Genomic DNA, 22,109 nt, shown 5'->3' on the forward strand with positions numbered 1-22,109 from the left:
ACAATATAGAGCAGGGAAGCAGTTCATTGATGAAACATTGACAGCATTTTCATTTTATGCGGATAAATAGGCTTGTTTTTCTTCGACACGTGAACCTTTCTTCTTTCTGCTATTGCAACAACAGACACAATGTATATTTCACTTTATTTGTCGGTACGCAATGTTGACTAGCTCTAACAAATGCATCATAGTTGTCGGTTTGAAAACTACATTTTGGCTGATTTTCGACTGCTGTCTTTACTTTCAGCCATAATTCAGTGCAATTAATTTGGCTGAAAAGACATTATTTATAATCGATTTTACCTTTGTTTGATAAGTAATTTGTTCTGAATATGTATTGTTTCCACCTCAATTGATTTGCAAATTTAATCGATATAATCAAGTAATGTCTTTTATAAGAATCCCATTAGTTTTGTCATATCTTCTTCATTGAATATTGAAACATTGCAGCTGATTAATTGTGTTATTATTTAATGAGCAGTCAAAAATGGCGACGTCATGGATGTTTAAGGATAAATTAAAATAGCTTTTAAGTTGTTTTCAAAATGTATTAGATATATTTGAGGCAAAAAAAAACTAAATTGAGAAAAATGATGTGCCAACCGTTGCCCTATTCCTACACGTAATGGTACTTAAAATCTTTGTTTATCTTTAATTTAGTTAGAATTCGTAAATATATTATAACCATTTTTAATCATTATTCTAGACACTGTGAGCCCATACCAACTAATATCACCCTATTAAGGACATACTTTTGAAACCAGTCGTCCGGGTTTAGTTTTTTTAACAGATATTTGATTTTGTCCGAGATTGCCTACCACTTAAACTTCACAATTAGAATTTGATGATACTAGTACGCACTATTTAAAATGTGTCTTTATCCTTTAGCATCGTTAATTTGTAGATTGGTTTTTTAGATATATGCATTAAAAGCCGAAAAGTAAAACGTAGTTCAAGAGAACATTTTACTAGACGTAACCTAGAAATATATTTTAACATATTTAAATATAGTAAGCTCAATTAAAAAATATACACATTTCACGATCGGACAAAACTATCTTATTCAAAATGTTCCAAATATTTTACATATTTTTAACATTGCAGACATAGTGCAGTCTTCTTACCCGTTAAAAAATAGCTGTGGATCAAAGTCATTTTCGTAAAGGAGACATTTGCCAACTACAAGATTTTTCCACTGTTCGGTGCTCCTATATCCACTTTCATCAGCACATTCACTGAGAACCATAAGAACAATATACAACAATGCACGCAGAAATGACACTATCATTAAACCCTGCCGTTGTTTCCTGAGATCCATTGTTTATTCACTTACTCTGTTTGTAGATATAGGGAAATTAAACAGGTTTTTATTTTGGATATAATTATTTATCCAAACACAAAAATCCTATGTAGTTCATATGTTACTAGTGTTTTAAACGGCCGATTATTATACACAGGAAAATGTTTGGTTATCTCACTTAGGCACGGACATATTCAGAGATCAAAAACATTTACTTTTTAATTTCAAATCGGTAATCTTGTGTAAGTATTTGAGTACAATGAGAAATCAGTTTTATTTGAAATAAACTAGTTAAACAATTAGAGGCCAATAATGAAAACATGCCAGTGGTTGTATCGAGATTTGTTTTCAATCTTGATGCTTTTCAAAAACATGCTGATGTTTCGTCTTTATATCGAGACACATTACGCGAGGGCTTAATATTATTAATTAAAGACAAATTATTGGTATTACGCTAATAAAATAAACATGTTAGAATACAATTGATGTAAATTCAACATATTACAAGCTATTATGGTCTCCACACTAGAGTTCGAGGAACATATGGATTTTTCTCAAAAATAGAAAACTCTGTGTACGCAATTCTTAAGAAGCCGCTCGAAGGAATTTGAATTTGGATTTTCGTACTGTCATGAAATGTAGACTCTGATATAAAAAACGTAGAAGTACAAACTGCTCCGACATTTTGAATCGACAATTTCGTTTTTTTAAAAAAGAAGACCATTTGACGCAACTGTTCAACTGGTGGATTTTGTGTCTATTTTGTTTGATGCAATGTTATGAATTGAAGATGTGCATATTACACTGCCAATCAGTTTTGGTCGAAGGTGTTATGGATGCAACTCCTCTGAAACATACTAATAAATTAATAATGACAATGGGTTTGGTCTATAGATGCGAGCACTAAGAGATTCAATATTTTTGTACACTCACTTTTAACTATACTATAACCGGGTCAAATTCAGAATAATAACAGTCCTCTCTGGATGGTGGGAATATTTAAACATAACCTCTGACATAAACGCAACTGACATCTTTTAAATTCCAAATCATCATGAGTATGATTGCATTCCCAATTTTAGAAAAGCTATGCTTCTATTTGAACAATGGAGACGAGGCTATATTTTTTTCAAGGCTGGAAAGGTGCTTGAACAGCAAGTGGAACAGCAAAGAGAGACGCGTAGGTACACTTGTCAGTGCATTCAACCTTTCCCGTACTTTCCCATGAATATTTCACGAAGCAGGAAAAAAATTAAAGGAATGCATTAAAAACGACTGTATATATTCAATGTTAAAATTATTTCTTATCAATTTTTGTTTACTGATCCAGATGAATGTAAATTTCTGATTTTCTTGCTGCGGAACTTCAACTTTATGTTTCTGCTGTTTACCGAACGTATTCCGGTTTGGCTGATATAATCAATGCTTTTTTTTCACGTACACAAACGTTGCTGATGAGCTCACTTTGTGCTTGCTATAAATGAAGTTTCATAAACACATCTAATATAGCAGGAATAAAGTAAATAGTAGCAATTGAGCAAAAAGTAGAACATATTTTGTTGTTTCTAATGACTTTGATGATGACACTAATGATTTGCAGTACTCGTTGTTTGGCTGTTCTGAACACATCAGAAACTGCACATCCCTTAAATTAGAATAAAGTAAAGGTGAGAAAGGCATTATTTGTTATGTTACAGGTAAAGATAGATGAAATATTACATTTTTTTAAAAGTGAAATACCAAATCATAAAATCATTACACCACGTATGGCATTCAATTACTGTAGAAACTCGACATCAAATACTGAATTGAACATATTAATTTTGTTGTCGGGCCCTTCAGAGTTTACTCAAAGGTGTGTTTATACTTGTTGAAGAACTTTTGTTTATCACTGGAAGTACTTACTATTTTGAATTTAGGTAATGCATTTGTTAGGTGCATTTGTTGTCTCCCCCTTTCAAAGGAAAGAATCTTTTTTAGGATCAATGAACCTACCTAGGGTTATTGATGCAGTCCACTTGTATTCCTTTTTCCACAAATCTTGACTGTAACGTTTTTATGGAAGGACTGTCACAATCCTCCCTAAAATTTGCATATTTTATAATTAAGCTTCTACATGTATGCTCAATTGTACATCGTGCCAATAAGCCATCAATCAGGTAAAAGATAATTATTCGTAATTATACCTACAGAATTATGACAAATAATTTTGTGGGCATATTTCTTTCTTAAAAAAATAAACTATTTATATGAACAGAAGAAAATGTCAGCGCTACACTTTTTTAATACGAGAACATGGCAAAAAGTATTCTCAATAGTAATATATATATATACAGTTTTAATTGTAACCATGGTAGCCAAAAGGTTTCTGTATTGCCTCTTTTTGCAAATTGTTTATGTCAAGCTTTGTATCTTATTAATTGTGTTGCGCTGTATCCACTATCGACATGTATTATTTCTATTTAATCAAAAGTAAAAAAGCCATGGTGTATGCAAACTTCTCCTTGTCCATTCAATTGATATCGGTAAAAAGATATGAAATTACGTTGGAACCATACGTAATTGCTCACAACCAAAACTATAATTGTCAGGTGCTGGCAAAGTGAGTAAATCCTAATAAATGTTTAAAGTGAGATCTTACATCGTATAGAAGTAAGCGAAGTCAATGAATTATGATTAAATTTTAAATGTACTGGATATCATATGTGGATATGATAAATAGCAGATGCTTGCAAAGGGAAAGGAAGATAATCAAACGTCTACATGTTTAGTATTGCTTACTTGTTACACATGCATCATCCAGTTAGATTACTCAATTTTAACACATAAAAAGAGACAACTCTACTTTACGTTTACGTGTTTATCATCTGCTTACAATTGCTTAAATTTTACTAATTTATCTGAAATATATATTTTCACTTTGTTCGGTGTACTTTAATGAGTACTTTTAATAACATAATATTTCGTAAAACTAAATTTAATCATTTTAAAGGTACTCACAGGACTCGATCAGTAAGGTAATGCACCAGTAAAATAGTCGCTTTGTTAACTTTTGTTGCATTGATATTTGGAAGTTCAAAATTTCCGAAGTATCTGAAATGAATTTATGAATTTATGAAATTATTATATATTATCATGTCATTCCGTTAGAGTAGACCAATACTCGAGGACTAGGAAAGGCTGGCAGTGTGAATATTCCATAGTTCTATGAATTCAGATTAATTTCCCGGGGTAACGGTGAAATTTTAAGATGTAATAAGTTTTTTGTCGTGACTTGTTTTTAATTCAGCGTCAGCCTGTTTAACAACATTTGTTTAAAATTTAAGTTTCAAAATACATCCATGATGCAAACAAACATTTAACCCCAAGGTAAATATGAGACTCGAGGTCTTTTAGGCAAGAAAATAGAATAACCAATAAAAGCTATGACGGAAACTACATAACAAGCATCTAAAACGGCTATTCATTAGGCAATTAAAGAAAACCGGTACCTCTTAAATGGTAGAAGAAACAATTTATGAAAAAATACATTTAAGTGTAATTTTTTTGTAAAAATCAGGCAAATGAAAAAAATTAGAAATATGAATGTAAAAAACCCACCAATATGACGACTATATAAATTCATTTAATGATGCTTTCTCTGTTTGAAAATACTATTATATATGATCTCTGCATCACTGGATTTGCTCAAACATTTTTCAATAAAATATGAGAAAAATGAATTAATGTTTTTACAGAGTTGTCTGCCCTTGAAATGTTCATTTTCATTGCATTTAAATGAAATTATAACCCAAGTTGCCAAATTGATATGGAAAATCTTGTCTTTTTTACTTAATTTTGATGCTGCAAATAGTCACATTAAACTTTCAAAATGGTGGATTTCATACCTTGTTTCGCCCACCAACTGGCTGATTCTTACAGAGACTGACACTTAATTACAAGTCATATATATATATATATATATATATATATATATGACAGTCACTTCTTTTGAATATATAACCAATAAATACCACGAGTGCATGCCAGCGTATTACTTACGAATCTGATGGAAATGCGGGTGATCTACTTGCATTCATCATCACGTGAACTTCACCAAATGCATGTCGTGCATACTGTAAGAAAATTGACATTCCAATATAACGTCCTATAAACTCGGTGTGGAAAAGCAATGGATTATTTATACTGGTGGATTGTATTAGGGTAATTATGAACAGTAATTGCAGCTCACAAAATAAAGAACTCTGCATTGTACCGTGGAAAATCTATTCAAAACCGTTATACTAAACAGTTTACTTCCTAACCATTCATTTGTATGTGATTTGTTAAACGATCACGAAAAGTCCGTAAGGGTCAATAAAAGTTAAAAACATCACAATTATTCCGTTATCATTTCACAACATAATAAATCTAAAACGAGGTATTACCCGATAAATCTATCCTGATAAAAAATAGTCTTTATGTCATATTAGGATGGAAATAATTCATATAAGGTAAAGTTTTGTACTCATTTAAATGAATTTATGATATTACCATTTAAGAAACGACTTTTTAAGCAAACACACATGCATACATGCATTATGTAAAAGACATGTATGTACATAAAATACTTGGATAATTCAAAAATTATATTGGCCAAAACATTTTTTTCAATAAATCGAAAATGTTAATAAAAATAACAAAAACAAAACAAAACAAAACAAAAAAACTAAACTGGAAACTAGAAAACTGTAAGCAGTGCTCATTTCTTCCTTGATTGATACTCCACTCCCCGTTTGATAACATGCACCTTTTGATCTTTAAATTGATTTGTAACGGAGTTTAAAGTAAATGGGGCACAATAAGAATATGTAACGAAGATTTATGTAACGAAGTTCTATCAAGTTCTATTTAGTGGTTTTAGAGGAGTGAATCAAAATATGGATCAAATATGGGCATTATGCGTAACAAAACGAAGGATGAACGGACGGACTGAAAGAAAGAAAGATACCTCCATCTCTCTACAGAAGAGGGAAAAAATATAGATATACTCATCTTTACAATTAGAGGTAAAACCTACATATTTTGAGGCCATGGCCCAGAATGCTGACTGTGCTGATTGTTTACATTCTGGTCCAAGATTGAAACCCGGACATGATTTCGGATATTTCTCTATTCCATCTGGCTCTGTCGAGTTACCACACCATTCCATGTTATCAAATATAAATCCTATTAACATAATTTACTTTCAATTAATGTGGGTCATGCATTTACTTACTGACTAACAATAGGGTGTAAGCTTAATGAGATAAAAAAATTTCCATACAATAAAAATGAAAAACGATACGCCAATACAAAAATACCCGTCCAATAATTCGTATTGGCCTAGTTCTGACCGATATTATATCATCATGTGCCATTGTTTTTATTGTATCCCTTGCGATAATGTTTGAATTTCTGACATATCGTTGCTCGGCGTTTGCCTCAGTCCAATGAGGCTTTCTTTAGACAAATCACCAAAATGAAAACATACCGCATTAATATTGTATTATTTGATGTTATTGATGTCTATATTTTGACTGTCCGTACATTGGTGTACATGGTCCATTATGTATGAAGTATACACTTTTATATTATTTAGAAATGTTTGGCGATATACGAGTAAACAAGGTAACCAAGATTCGAGCGGTAATCATAGGAATATATAGCAGACTAAGACTTTACAGAAAAAAAAAAACAGCGAAGAATGTCAAATAACCAAAATAACAGATACATAGAATTAAAGTAAATGAGCAATGCGGATTAAAACAGGGAGCATGGACCAGGTGCACCTGTAAGGAAACTCCATCTGCTTTTCTAGAAACACTCGTTTTGTTGTTAAAAACTGTCAGTTCAGGGCATACGAAAGAAAAATTTGAAATGTTTTAGGGACAACAGTTTCAAGACATTTAATGAAGACATATTTTATTAAGATATTTACCTGTCATAGTATCTGATATCGTGTAGAATTTACTTCCTTTGTTGCTGTACCTCGTAACAAAAGGATACACCTCTTCCCAAAACAAGTGCTAAAAAATTAAACCGGATCTATGTGTATGATGCACTGCAACTAAAAGTAAATATCGTTTTCGGAAATATTTTAACATTCTTAACTGCACCAGTAAATGTATGTGTACTGGTTAATGTCTGAGATGAGGTAATCCAAATATTAGAGTCATTTCTTCAGAAGTTTCAATGTCACAATAACACATTTGCCAACAGATATGTAGTTTCCATCGTGTATTATGACTTGGGAAGTGGTTTCTAGAGAAACAGGTAACTCTTACTCTATTGGTGCGCATGCATTTTGTCTGTATTTCAAGACATGTAACTGAAACCGGGTTTTTTTAATTCTTATTTATGATTCAGTGTTAGTTCTTTCTTGAATCATCTTAGCTCTTTGGAAGTGGTCCTTTTTTCAAAATATATTGCATTTTTAATTTTCCCTCATACTAAAAACTTTACGTTTCAAATTTCCATCTTACAATGAATGGTTTAGTGAAAAGAACTTTTTCAGATAGCGCAAAATGGTTGATGAGATACAATTTGGTAAAACAAAATGGAACATTTTAACTATAAACATTAACCATGTAGTAGACCATGTATAGCGTATTATTCGACATAAAGTGACGTCTGTACAGTTTTCTTGAAAGAATAATCAAGGAAATCAAGACTATAGCGGTAATCAAAAGAATTTAATCCAGGGACGAAGACAAGACATGGAAAAAAGACATGCACAACAAAGAACATAACGTAACTAAAATCATACATACAAAGTAACAAAAGCATGAATGAGCAACTCGGATTCCACTAAAAACTGACAGCAATGGACCAGGTGCACCAGTAGGGTAAGCGTCCTTTGCCTTTCTAGAAACGCCCGCCGAGTTGCTCATCAAAAGTCAGGTCCGTGGTAGACGAAAGAGTAAAGGAAAACTACGATACGATGAACAAATCAGTTTACATGGTGCAGATGAATACATCGTAACGATACATGAGTTCATGATGGTGACCATAAAACTTCTATTGCTATGACTTCAATCTTGTAGAAACATAGCCCCGTTCCAGAAGCCTAATTATAGAAAGTCGAGCGATATAAAAGGTTTATGTAGTTACGGCAAGCTCTGGCATAACGTATGAGTTGTGATATGAAAACTCCATATGCAAGTGTTGAAGGGATGTAGCCACAGATGAAAGGAAAGTTGACAATTCTGAATGAAAAGTCACCATGTTTGTCGTAGAATTTGGTCAATAATTTTCCTTTACCATCGATCTCTAAGTGTAGGTCAAGATATGAGGCTCACTTCCCATTATCTGTAGTATCTTTATCTCAAGTTCTTTGGGGTAGATGCGATGTATCAAATCCCCGAAATTAGGATTGTTTTAAGATAAAACGTCATCTATATAGCGGAAACTGAGATTAAAGGACCTAGCTAAACGCTATTAGTTCTTTCGGATCAGATCAGCAATAAAGTCAGCCTCATAAAAGTGAAGGAATAGGTCAGCAAGTAAAGGAGCACAATTATTTGTTCCCATTGAACTTGCATTTAGAACAAAAAAATATATTTCATTTTTAGTAACTCATCAATGCAAGATTGTTTGTTTGTTTGTTTGTTGGTGTTTAACGTCCGAGCAGCAATATTTCAGCCACACCCAGACGATGAACATGAAATTGATGATAAAATGAACATGAAATGATGATGAAATGAAAAAGGGATGGGACACGAGGACAATGGGGTCGACAAATTTTGATTGCCACTGGAAATAGGGAGAGGTGGGTATGGTCGGGCAATTTAGCCTCCTGTGGCGAAGCCCTATGGTTCCTACTCCGGAAGAATTGCACAGTAGGGTTCTTTAACAAGCGAGGAACGTGGCATATTTCCCAACACGGTGCACCATTACGGTTTGCGGTCAGGTTTTCCGTATTATAGCCTGGCAACCCCAGCATGTAACACACCAGGGGTACCCCATTCCACCACCTGGGGCACACACCCCAGTTGCTCTGTGGGCAGAGCGCCCTAGCCCCTGGCTAAGGTTCTGAGCACTATTTAGTCGCCTTTTACGACAAGCTTAGCGCTGCGGCAGACCTATTCTTTTAACACCCGGACCTGCAAGGGGCCATCAATGCAAGAAAATCCAAATGTATGCAATCTCATAAAGTTGAACATCCACGAATAAACAAAGGATAATAGTTTACCTTGTCTTTCGGTATAACATGTTGACTTGACATGACATATGCTTCATAGCTATCTGTTGAAAAGTTACATTTTGGTTGATTTTCAACTGCTGTCTTCACTTGCAACCACAGCTCAGTGCAATTTATTTGGCTGAAAAGGGGATTGAATAATTAACAAGCTTTTGTACATTCAAAACATTTATATAGCATTACAGTATTCTTATGAGCCATAATAATGACTTTATAAACTTACTGAAGGCCATTAAGGTTAATAAGTGGTATCCCTACCCCGCTCCCCCGTGCATCTCAAGGTGTCAAAAGAATAGGCCTGCAACAGCGCTAAGCTTGTCGTTATAAGGCGACTAAATAGTACTCAGAAACCTAGCCGGGGCTAGGCGCTCTGCCCACAGAACAACTGGGTAGTGTGCCCCAGGTGGTGGAATGGGGTACCCCTGGCGTGTTACATGGTGGGGTTGTCAGGCTATAATACGGAAAATCTGACCAAAAACCATAGTGGTGTACCGTGTTGGGAAAGATGCCACGTTTCTCGCACGTTAAAGAACCCTGTTGTGGTATTCGATAGGAGTAGGAACCTTTGCGCTCCGCCACAGGGGGCTAAATTTTCCGACCTTACCCATCTCTTTCTATTTTAAGTGGCAATCAAAATTTGTCGAGCCCATTATCCTTGTGTCCCATCCCTTTTTTTCATCACATCATCATTTCATGTTCATTTTATCATCCATTTCATGTACATCGTCTGAATATAGCTTAAATATTGCTGGACGGACGTTAAACCCCAACAATCAATCTCTTTTAAAAGTAAGGTCATTATTGTCACCTCAAAACTATTTGGGATAATATTTTCAACTTTCAAAGATAATTCTTACATGAAAATAAGGTTTTATGGTTTTATGATGTCAAATTTGAGACGTTTCCGTCATGCAGTATGAAATTTGTTGAATCGAACTGATAAGACTTATTATGGAAAATTCAGTAATCCTTTTTTAGCCATTTTTTGTACATTCTTACTTTGAAAATCGCCACAAGTAATCAAAAGAACCAAAGACAGTATTAGTTGTGATGGAACTAAATAGAAAATACCAAATAAGCCATTTTTTACTGAAGCTGAATACTCTAGATGTTTTGACATGGAAAACTATGTTAATTTAAGTGATTTTTTTTTCTCGGAGGGTAGGGGTACATGTACATGTATTGTATATAACTCAATAACTAACCGTAAGTGTAAGTGCAAATTTCATGGAACCATTGGAAGTTAAGTCATTTGGCTGCCTCGTGATACTAATATAAAGGAATTTTGCCGCTACGAGGTATACAATATGGCAAAAAATACTAAAATGCGACAAATTTATTCGTAAACAGGAGGTATTGAAGTTGAAGAGTAGGAGTGCACAGGGGGAACGGAGGGGTATCTCAGCCCACGTTTTAGTATGGTTTGATCAGCAAACCATCATGGATACAATGTAAAATATAATTAGGAACATTAAGTACATCCCATATGGTTCACTTTGAAAAACTAAACCTATTTTACAAGGTAAAAGTGCATAGTACTAAGTTAGTAGTATTACGCCTAAAGGTAAAATATTTGTAAGTGCTTATAATACAGGCACGAATTTAACATTCTTGAATACAAGTTTACCGGTCACAATGTCATGTGTACAAAATAATAATTTGTTGACAAAAATTATGTTTCTTCATTGTTGAGTCGAATAACAAGATTATCAATTAGGACAAAAAACGAGTAAAATGTTGAATTTGTTTATATTGGCGTCCCAAACAATGTTGAAATGGCAGAAAATAAAAATAAAATACTCAGCTATATAAGACCCCCGTTTTCTTTCAATAGTTAAGTAGCACTCCATATAAGAATCATTCAAAATGTGATTCATGGTAAGAAAGCCTACATATTTTTTATTTAAAATGTTTTAGTAAACAGAAATTAACATTTGGTTTTTCATATAACCCGTGATTGCCACTGGAAATAGGGAGAGGTGGGTATGGTCGGGCAATTTAGCCTCCTGTGGCGGAGCCCTTTGGTTCCTACTCCGGGAGAATACCACAGTAGGGTTCTTTAACGTGCGAGGAACGTGGCATCTTTCCCAACACGGTGCACCACTATGGTTTGTGGTCAGGTTTTCCGTATTATAGCCTGACAACCCCAGCATGTAACACGCCAGGGGTACCCCATTCAACCACCTGGGGCACACATCCTAGTTGCTCTGTGGGCAAAGCGCCCTAGCCCCCGGCTAGGGTTCTGAGCACTATTTAGTCGCCTTTTACGACAAGCTTAGCGCTGCTGCAGGCCTATTCTTTTAACACCCGGACCTGCACGGGTCTCAAAGGAGATAATTATATAGAATGCACTGTGGATTTTAAAATTAAGGGAGATAACTGTAAATAACACTCAAATACAATACAATCGACTGGATTTTCAATGTTGATTATCTCCAAAGAGCAGACAGATCGGAATGAATAATTACACATTTCATAATATACACCAATAAAACAACTTAATTACAAAAATAAAAATATGTAGTCTTTTTTGGAGTTTATCACATTTTTCAGATTTTGCATGATTCTTACGAAGACTGCTACTTAAATATTTAAAGAAAAACATACTATCTTAATCAGCAAATGACCTAAATTGCTTTCGTAAAAATATCAGTCTTACCTGTTACAAAGTAATTGTGGATCGAAGTCATTTTTGTAAAGAAGACATTTGCCAACGACTAAATCTTTCCATTGGTCGGTGCTCCTATAAACATTTTCACCGGCGCATTCACTGAGAACTAAATCAACATTGAGAAACAATGCATGTAGAAGTGACACGATTATTAAACTGTGTCTGTGTTTTTGGAGATACATTGTTTATCATCCGACACCACCTGTTGATTTATAGAGTAAGATAAATGTCTATCGTGGTAACCTTGGTATTAACCAATAATATCTTGGTTTGTTTATTTGTTACACATATATAATTTATTTCAAACCGGAAATCTTTCATACAAAAACATAAATAGTTTTGTCTTCAAGTATGTGTATTTTACTACGATAAATTCTGTCAACGATAGTGTGAGGTGAGACATTTTGTACGAACGTTTGAATAAATAAGTGAAAAGTAGCCACATTTAAAAGGTAAAACGGAACAAAATACAAATATGTATATATTAAACGTCTCAGACTGTGACGACTCTATTCGCTACACTGCTCCATCAGATCTAATTGATACAGGGAAGATAATGTAAACGTATAGAAAGGTCTGGAAAATTCCCAACGATGTTAGAACTGTCAAATTTGCGATGCAAATTTTTGGACTCGAACTCGTACCGCTGTCGCATCTATGGCAACACCGCCTGCACAAAGTCCAGCGCCCAAGACCACTCGTCCAGCTAAGCTATATAGGATTGATTGATTGATTGATTGTTGGGTTTAACGTCCGAGCAGCAATATTTCAGCTACATTCAGACGATGAGCATTAAATGTATGATAAAATGAACATGAAATGATGATGAAATGAAAAATGGGATGGGACACAAGGATAATAGGGTCGACAAATTTTGATTGCCACTAGAACAAGGGGAGAGATGGATATGGTCGGGCAATTTAACCTCCTGTAGCGGAGCGCAAATGTTGCTACTCCTATCGAATACCACAGCAGGGTTCTTTATTGCGCGACGAATGTGGCATTTTTCCCAACACGGTGCACCACTATGGTTTGCGGTCAGATTTTCCGTATTATAGCCTGACAACCCCAACATGTTACACGCCAAGGGTACCCCATTCCACCACCTGGGGCACACAGCCCAGTTGTTCTGTGGGCAGAGCGCCTAGCCTGGCTAAGGTTCTGAGCACTATTCACTCGACAGGCTTAAAATATAGCTTCCGCTGGCCGGGTCATTCCTCCCCATAGGATTAAACTAGTATTAATCGTCTAAATAGAAGTCAACAATCAATCTTACGGGGTGATGGATCGTTAAAAACGATGCGAAACCAAACAATAAATTAAATAAACGTCTAAATATGTTAAACATCACCAAAAGATAGTAAAATGTACATTGAATATTTTGGATAACCGATATCTTTCTTCAGCATAAAACTAATAAAGTTCAATATCAAAGCAGAGATTCAGAAGCTTAATCACGTACACTGTGGGTGATTGTACCTTTATCAAAGACACACATAAGCAAATGATAAGGAATCTGAATGTTAATAACCAAGGGAGTGTTTTATCAAAATTAAGAAATGAATTAACTGTGGAAAACAATTAAGAAAAGTCAAAATATAGTAGTACGGCGTATTAATGTATAGCATGTCGTGCTCTACCAGCCTTAGACCAAGACCTAAAAATGAATCATTTTTTCTCGTTTATTCCATCTGGAGAAGTTGTTTGTAATTTTGTTCATCCAAAAGCTTTCCCGAGACACTCTTTTACATTTTGACCAGTGTTTATTTTGTTCTACGACCGTAACAACAATGGTGTGGAGATCCTCCTGGGTGTGTCCGGCAGATCTAAGATGGCAACCTAGAGGGAGGTCTGGTTTTCATTTGTAGTCACTGTGATTACCATTCATGCGGCTGTTGAAAGGTTCTGTTTCGCCAACGTACTGCATACCACATCGGCATTGGAGAAGGTATATGGTATTTTCGGTTTTGCAAGTCACGTCGCAAAAAATGGCAAATTCTTTTCCAGTGCAATAGCATTTAAACGTTTTGGTGTACAGTATCTGGGTACAGGTCTTACATTTTTTATCTCCACATGGTCGACAGTGCCGATATGGTATCCAGTACGTTGGCGAAACAGAACAATGTTTCAACAGCATGCCAAGAAATACCCCCTACAAGCACTAATTATCTTTGGTAACGTGATAGTACAGATGTGGTCATTAATGTTTCTATTATCTCAGCAGGGTCTAAAGTTTAATTTTGGAGCGGTTTGTCTTGGCATGGTAGAGACGTTAGAAATTCGTACATAAGAAACGTTTTCTTCATTTTGTATTTACTTTTTTTCGTTTTTAGGGGGGGATTTTAAACGACGGTCTCAGATTGTTATATATTTACAATCGCTGTGAGTAAATAGAATAATGAAAAATAATAATAATTAAGAAATGTTATCTGGCTATATTACAGTTGTGAATATGCAAATATACATATACAACGAAACCTGTCTAAAGCGGATCCCTTTCGGACTTTGTTATTCGGTTTAGAAAGGAGTTCAAATTATTCAGGTTAAAATACACCAAAATTGACACAAAGGGTCTTCAAGAAGTATATTGTTAAGACAGGTTTTCGGATTATTCAGGGTTTTGCATTAGACAGGTTTCACTGTATATAAAAATAGCCAATTGCAAGGCCTTTCTGACAACCTTATTTTAATTTACACAAAAGCCACGGTTTAACATGGCCGCCGTCGGACAATGAAAATTATTCATAAAAATAGCCTAAAAATCGTAAAAAATAGGAAAAAGTTCGTTAAGACTTGATTTCATTTCTTAAAGAGTACCTACATGTAGGGAATAGAACAAGCGCTGGGCAGACCTCCTAGGCTCCTATTTATCACCGCAATCAAATTTCAAATTTTGTTGGTAATTTTTATGTTATTTATTATATTCCTGAAAGGAAATGGGAAAACATATTATATTTTGTCGGTTTCGTCTTCTTATTATTATTACAAGTATTCAGTCTCTCAAACATTTCTCCATGCCAAGAAATACCCCCCAAAAATTTCTGTTCTGCCTCCTACAGGCACTAATTATTTTGGGTAACGTAATAGTACAGATGTGGTCATTAATGTATCTATTATCTCAGCAGCGTCTAAAGTTGATTTTGGAGCGGTTTGTCTTGGCATGGGCGCATGAATGGTCATCGCAGTGACTACAAAAGCAAACCAGACCTCCCTCTAAGTCCCCATCTTAGATATGCCGGACACACCCAGGAGGATCTCCACAACATTGTTGTTACGATGATAGAACAAAATAAAAACTGGTCAAAATGTAAAAGAGTGTCTCGGGAAAGCTTTTGGATGAACAAAATTACAAAGAACTTCTTCAGATGGAATAAACGAGAAAAAAATAATTCATTTTTAGTGGTACAATCACCCACAGTGTACGTGATTCAGCTTCTGTGAAAGCGGGAAGACTTGTTTCACTCTTAGCCAGAAAACAGTGTTGATAAAATTGGAAATCACTTCCGCTAATGTCGATATACATTTTAAAGACACGTTCAACTCTTAAAAAAACATGTAGTTTTCCACCCATAAAGCATTAGATATGAACTTAAATACATAAAATTCCAACCTATAAGGCTATAAGCCTAGTAGACTTATACATAAGTTAAGGCAACAATGGCCATAATGTACTACTTAATATTGAAAAGCCCATTCAGTTGTTACAAAAATGTTTACGGATTTGGTGCTTATAAAATTAATTTGTTTTGTTCAACATTGATTTAAAGAAAGGCAGTTTATAAACATTTAGCATATTAATTAGTAAAGACAAGCTCATAAAATAATCGTTTCATTTTTTTACCTGTATACCATACTGAAATGAAAAAGATATATTATTTTTTTCCAATTCACCCGTTCGAACACCTCAAGCAAGTGTAACTAAACATAATGTAGATCAATTGAAATGAACAGTAATTAACAACACTGTGTCCTAACGAGACTTGTTTAAATGTCTCAAATAATGTAGGTACCCCAAAAGAAAGGTATTCAATGTATGTATAAAGAAGGGATTTAGGTTAGACATTGAGGCACACAATTATCTAGTATTCAGATGTTATTTTTGAATAAACCCGGTGACAATATCGACATTACTCAAACAATATGGTAAGTTCATATTTTTCATCAATGTCATGCTTTGTACATGTCGTAATTTTGCTTTAAATAAAAATTATTATGCAGACTGTTTGAAATTAAAGTGTAAAAAAAAGATTGCACTGAAATTAACCACGCAATTATTAGTATTCGGAAACACATATAAAATTGTGTAGTAATAGTTTCAACGTGACATTAGATAATTAAACTATAGATCCAAGAAGGTATATAAAAACTAAATATTTGTACAACTGTACAGTAAGACAACTGTCCATTAAGATTATTTTTATCGTCTTGAAATAGACAACACTTGACACAAAGAGGAGCAATCGATCAATGCATTTCTTTCCTTCATTCGATCCTATCCTACCTGCTGTTTAGCTGTTGTCCTTATTTCTTGGTTTGAATTGCACATTATTCTAGGTATATTACTATGGTTTTTATTTATGCATTGTAATACAGTGAAACCTGTCTACACTGAACCCTAAAAATTCCATGAAACTGTCTAAATCAGATACTCTTACAAGCCTCTAATATCAGTTATTATGTATTTTTAATATGACGTGCTTCATAACTCTTTAGACCACAGCCATTGTACAGAAGTGATAAACACGAAACCAACATTTCGTGCAAAACATTGGCTGCGTATATTCAAAAATATGAAGAATCTAGTTTTATAAGAATCGAAATAAATCACGGAGCCTCCATTTTATCATTGTTTTACCATCGGCTGGCCATTTATGTCGTCATTCATCCCTTGCTATCGCTCAGGGTAAAACAATGCGACATTTATTCGTGTTTATTTCTTATTTTGAACCTGTATAAATCGAGCCGCTTTTATAGTCCAAAAGGGTTTCTCTGTAGAATGGTTTTACTGTAAAACAATTTAAAGTATTACCTGACGCTTGACATCAAGTGCTTAAATATTTAATGGTAATTCAATATAAAAATTTGCATGAAATACGTTCAGAATAAAAGTACCTTAATAGTAGTCCATTTTGCTACTTTATCAGCGTATTGTGACAATATGAGCAAGAGTAAAACAAAATATGTCAATGAGTGCCATGCATGCATTATTACTGTAGTATTGTAGCATTGCCGTGTAACTTTATTCTGGTATTCCCATTATTTAATCTCTATTAACAGGCAGTAAAAGGACTCTCAAAAGAAGAAGTACAACGTAAATATTTTGAATATACAGAATCAAACTATATTTTTGTCAATGTTTGTTTTTTTTTTATGAAAAACAAAAGTTATGAGTAATAAACTAAAGTATACTTAAATATTTGTAACCACTAGTTTAATCCAATTTTGAATGAAAATCACACAACCACATTGCCTTCTAATTATGAGAAATTGAGTTCTATCAAACAGACAATTTAGGGGTCTCAACGTAATAAGTTATCGTTTTATTGATAATATCTTTTTTATAAATCCGCGGAGGAAGTGCTAAGACAATATTCGATAAATATGCATGATCAAAAATATACATACAAGGGGTGCAATTAATATCTTATGTGTATTAGTAAACACGGTATGAAAGAGTCATTCATAAATAATAAAAATGAACTACAGAAACACATTCTATTCTCAACACTTTCTAATTTCTACATCGAAACATACACATAATGATATCATGTTTTAAGACATTACTGTTGTTTCAAATTTCCGGTTTTTGACTATTTTGCAACTTGTAATATTGATGTTTCTTTTTACTACTCTTTTCGACTATTAAACCTTGCGGTAACATTGTTATTACCCTTTGTCTATTAAGCGATGAACTTTAAGTTTACAGGTTTTTTTTAGAATACGAGGAAGCATTTAAGACATTTGATGTTAATGGTGATGGTAGAATAAGTTGTAAAGAGTTGAGAAATTTCTTGAAGTCAGTAGGACAAAATGCCAATGATAAAGAAGTCAAACAGATTATGGACAGAGCAGATCAGGACAGTATGTATGATTTAATGCTACATAATCAAAAGTGCAACGCATACGATTCAATCGTAATGCTACATATTACCACATGAATCAGACGTGATATGATTATCGTGTGTTTCAGTGTACATTTGAAAACGTTACCAATATGTTGTGTTAACTATGTATTGTTTGGAATCATGTTCGCCTGAGTACACCTTAAAACCATAAATCTTTGATATCCCCTTTTGGTCTCCCTACAAAAGTCGATGACTGATCTACCGTCTATGTACTTGATTCCTAATCTTCATAAGAATCCTTACAAACAGAGCTACTAGCTAGATCTGCAATGTGTACCACCAAACCTTTCAAAACTTTTAACTTATATACTCACAGTTGTCAAAGAGGGTCCTACCACAATACTGGTTACTCCCGTTGTGGTATTAATTCAATATGGATCCTGAAAAATCCGACAGACCTTCTGGAAACCCTCAATTCAAGATTATCGTCGGAAAAGAATAGCATTTATAGCATTTAAACAAATGATTTTTCAACTCTTAATACTTCTATTCGTCATACTCAGTTAAAAATCCCGAGTCACAAACATATATCGTTGTGACTCCAGAAAAGATGGAACACCTAGATATAAATATGTAGTTCTTGGTATAGATTCCTCATAAAAAAAAAGCAATTCCAAATCACCAGAAGAGGAAGTTTTCAAAATGTTGGAATTTTTTGTTGACAACATATTTGTACAGTGTGGTGGACGCGTTTTTCAACTAACGGTCGGCATTCCAATGGGCAGAAATTGTGCTCCTCTACTTGCTGACCTATTCCTTCACTCTTAAGAGGCTGATCTGGTCCAAAAGAAGGAAAATCGTTTAGCTAGACCCTTTAATCTCATTTTCCGATATATAGATCCGACGTATTATAATTAAATATTCCTATTTGCGGGGATTTGACACATCGCATCTACCCTAAGGAACTTGATATAAAGAATACTACAGACGCTGTGAAGTCAGCCTCGTATCTTGATCAACACTTATAGATCGATGGTAAAGGAAAACTATTGACCAAACTTTACGACAAACGCGATAACTTTTCATTCCGTATTGTCAACTTTCCTTTCCTGTCATCTGTGGCAACATCTCTTCAGTACATGCGTATGGAGTTTTCATATCACAACTCATACGTTGTGACAGAGCTTGCCGTAACTATGCCGACTTTTTGTATTGTGCTTAATTGTACTTACAATTAGGCTCCAGGAACAGGGTTATGTTGCTACAAACGTGAAGTCATAACTACAGAAGTGTTATGGTCGTCATCATGAATTCGTGGATCATAACGGATCATCTGCCCCATGAAAACTGTTTCGTTAAATGTGTCATCGTTTTCCTTTCCTCTTTAGTCTACCTTGAGAATTGACCTTTTATGAACAACTCGGTGGGTGTTTCTAGAAAAGCAGAAGATGCTTACTCTACCAATGCACCTGATCCATGCTCCCAGATTTTAGTGGAGTCTGAGTTGCTCATTTAGTTTTGTTACTTTGTATGTTTTATTTTGGTTATTTTTATGTTCTTTGTTGCGTGTGTCTGTTTTCTATGTTTGGTCCTTGTCCCTGGATTACTTTCTTTTGATTTCCGCTAGAATGTTGGTTCTCTTGAATACTCTTTCACCATGAGATAACCATGAAAGGTATTAAAATGGTTCGGGTTAAACAAATTTTTAGATTAAAAGTGTTGATTTTATGTTTGTTTAACCTAAATTTGCAGAAAGTGGTTCAATCGAATTTAGGGAGTTCTTAGTTCTGATGGGAGAAACCCTTCAAAAGTCAGCACAAAACTCACAAAATACCGAAGAGTTACGACGAGCTTTCAAAGAATTTGACAAAGATGGTAACGGAGTGATTACTGTCAAAGAATTTAAAAAGGCAATGGCTAAAGTGGGACAAAAACTTTCTGAAAAAGATGTTAAAAAGATGATGAAAGACGTAGACGAAGATGGAGATGGGTGTATAAACTACCAAGGTACATGATTTTGAAACAAAAAACAAAGACTCCTCCGGTGTATCTTATTCAAAGCTTCCTGTTAAGGGTTAGTCCAGCTTTTGCCTTTGATTTAATAAATGTGCGTCCTCATTGAAATATATTATGGAGGTAGACCTAGAGTATATTGGACATAACTCTTGAAATCAGTAATATGTTTGTATCATATTCAATTTTACCAAAGCCTTTTAACCTTTCATTTGAAACAGAATGAAATCTATCCAAGTTACTTTAATGCTTACATCAGATTGATATTAAGAACCTCAATACAAACATTCCAATGATTTTTAAGAGTTTTGTCTCTTACCTTAGGTCTACCTCCTTAAGTGTCAGTCTCTGTAAGAATTGAGGCAGTGGGTCAAATATGGTATAAAAAACGCCTTTTCGAAAGTTTAAATTGACTATTTGCACAATCAGAATCGTGGAACAAAGACAAGATTGCCGATATTGTTATGGTAAATTGATTATAATTTCTTTGAAATACCCTAAAAGGGTCCATAACTTTCAAAAACGGATTTTGTAAAAACATTTTTTTTTTAAATTTCTGAGCAAATCAAATGATTCTGAGTTAAAATGGTGGTCTTTTCAAATATTAAAAGCACCCTTGAGTTAAATTATTTTGTCATGGAAACAGACATACATGCAAGTTAAGAAATTATTCATACTACTAATAATAAAGAGTAATCAAGGGAACCAAGGTTATAGCGGTAATCGAAAGAATGTAGTCCAGGGACAAAGACCAGACACGGAAAACAGATATATACAACAAAGAACATAAAGTAACTAAAATCATACATACAAAGTAACAAAAGTAAATGAGCAACTCGACTCCACTAAAAACTGGGAGCATGAACCAGGTGCACCGGTAGGGTAAGCGTCCTCTGCTTTTCTAGAAACACCATAAACGATTGTGTTACATTCAAATGTTCATACAAATACATAAACAAAATAATACTTATCAATTTGTCGAATTGATATTCGCTAACACCATCTTTTTCTTTCAGAGTTTGTACAGATGATGAAAGCACAAGATATGTAAATAACTACGGAAGATATTAACACTAGTTTAGAATGTTAATTTTAATTACATCACGACGAAGAAGTGTAACTATATGGAAAATGTTAACTAATCGAATAAGTATGTGAAAGTAAAGTTTTACGAATGTTCATTGCGAAATAGGACTTGAGTTTACTAAACTTGCGATATCAGGTCAACAGTTCCTGCATTGTAGAAACAGGTGTAAAAGATAATCATGATTGTAAATCATTACCGTTTGAAATACGCCTCTTATCCATTTAAATCATTTGATTATACCGAAATGTTCTGTAGTTGGTGCAATAGACATTAACATCGTCATGACCCAACAATGAGTGTCCCATGAGCATGTCTAATCATTATTCTATTTTGAATCATAATAAAGTGGAAATTCGTGTTCTTAGTCTATTGTATGGAGGTATATAATTAATTGATTATCTGAAAGACATTGCACAAAAGTTCGAAATATAAAACAATTATGATACTATAATTGCGACTATTATACTCTCAACGATTTCTAGCTCCGTTGTATTTCAACTGCGCATTGTTTTTCTATGAATATTATTCTAATTAATAAGGAGAGAAAACTACGCACTCTTGTAAACCTTGACCTCATCTGAATATCACTAGAATATGAATTATTTTAAGTCTCATAATAGCTCGACATATTTGTATGTTCGCTATTTGAAAATGGAATGTATATATAGTAATCACTGTGCCCGCCTTTCCTTCCGCCTGCCCATCCCATCGTTTATCCATCTACCTTTTATGTAACAATGATCTTCCCTGCA

The 22,109-nt window shown here is 34.2% G+C and overlaps 2 protein-coding genes across 2 annotated transcripts; one reads left to right on the plus strand and one right to left on the minus strand.

Annotated features, from left to right (window-relative positions):
* Positions 1-2,565: 2,565 nt before the first annotated feature.
* LOC148626076 (ADP-ribosyl cyclase/cyclic ADP-ribose hydrolase-like) lies at positions 2,566-12,425 on the minus strand. The gene is made up of 8 exons (XM_088569698.1): positions 12,181-12,425; positions 9,513-9,642; positions 7,260-7,347; positions 6,360-6,508; positions 5,342-5,415; positions 4,301-4,393; positions 3,296-3,382; positions 2,566-2,945 (listed from the first exon to the last, which is right to left on the minus strand). Exons 1-8 carry the CDS (start codon positions 12,372-12,374, stop codon positions 2,801-2,803), a joined length of 960 nt encoding a protein of 319 aa, XP_088425824.1. The 5' UTR covers positions 12,375-12,425; the 3' UTR covers positions 2,566-2,800.
* Positions 12,426-16,160: 3,735 nt separating this feature from the next.
* Positions 16,161-21,714, plus strand: LOC148626077 (uncharacterized). The gene is made up of 5 exons (XM_088569703.1): positions 16,161-16,335; positions 17,470-17,503; positions 18,130-18,273; positions 20,010-20,264; positions 21,287-21,714. The coding sequence occupies exons 1-5, from the start codon at positions 16,333-16,335 to the stop codon at positions 21,319-21,321; spliced, it is 471 nt and encodes a 156-aa protein (XP_088425829.1). The 5' UTR covers positions 16,161-16,332; the 3' UTR covers positions 21,322-21,714.
* The last annotated feature ends 395 nt before the right edge of the window (positions 21,715-22,109 follow it).

The sequence above is a fragment of the Perna viridis genome, chromosome 2 (genome assembly GCF_037379345.1).
Source record: "Perna viridis isolate PV_CMFRI_1.1 ecotype Kerala chromosome 2, ASM3737934v1, whole genome shotgun sequence".
NCBI lineage: Eukaryota > Metazoa > Mollusca > Bivalvia > Mytilida > Mytilidae > Perna > Perna viridis.

Bases quoted from the DNA above. Each gene is read 5' to 3' on its own strand.
- LOC148626076 (XM_088569698.1), bottom strand. From the start codon at position 12,374: ATGTATCTCCAAAAACACAGACACAGTTTAATAATCGTGTCACTTCTA. The intron at 7,348-9,512 runs GTAAACTATTAT...TTAATTTTTTAG, and splicing joins ATGTTATACCGAAAGACAAG to CACTTGTTTTGGGAAGAGGT. The intron at 3,383-4,300 runs GTGAGTACCTTT...TGCAAATTTTAG, and splicing joins TACCTTACTGATCGAGTCCT to GGAGGATTGTGACAGTCCTT.
- LOC148626077 (XM_088569703.1), top strand. The intron at 17,504-18,129 runs GTAAATATTTTG...GGTTTTTTTTAG, and splicing joins CTCAAAAGAAGAAGTACAAC to AATACGAGGAAGCATTTAAG. The intron at 18,274-20,009 runs GTATGTATGATT...CTAAATTTGCAG, and splicing joins GGACAGAGCAGATCAGGACA to AAAGTGGTTCAATCGAATTT.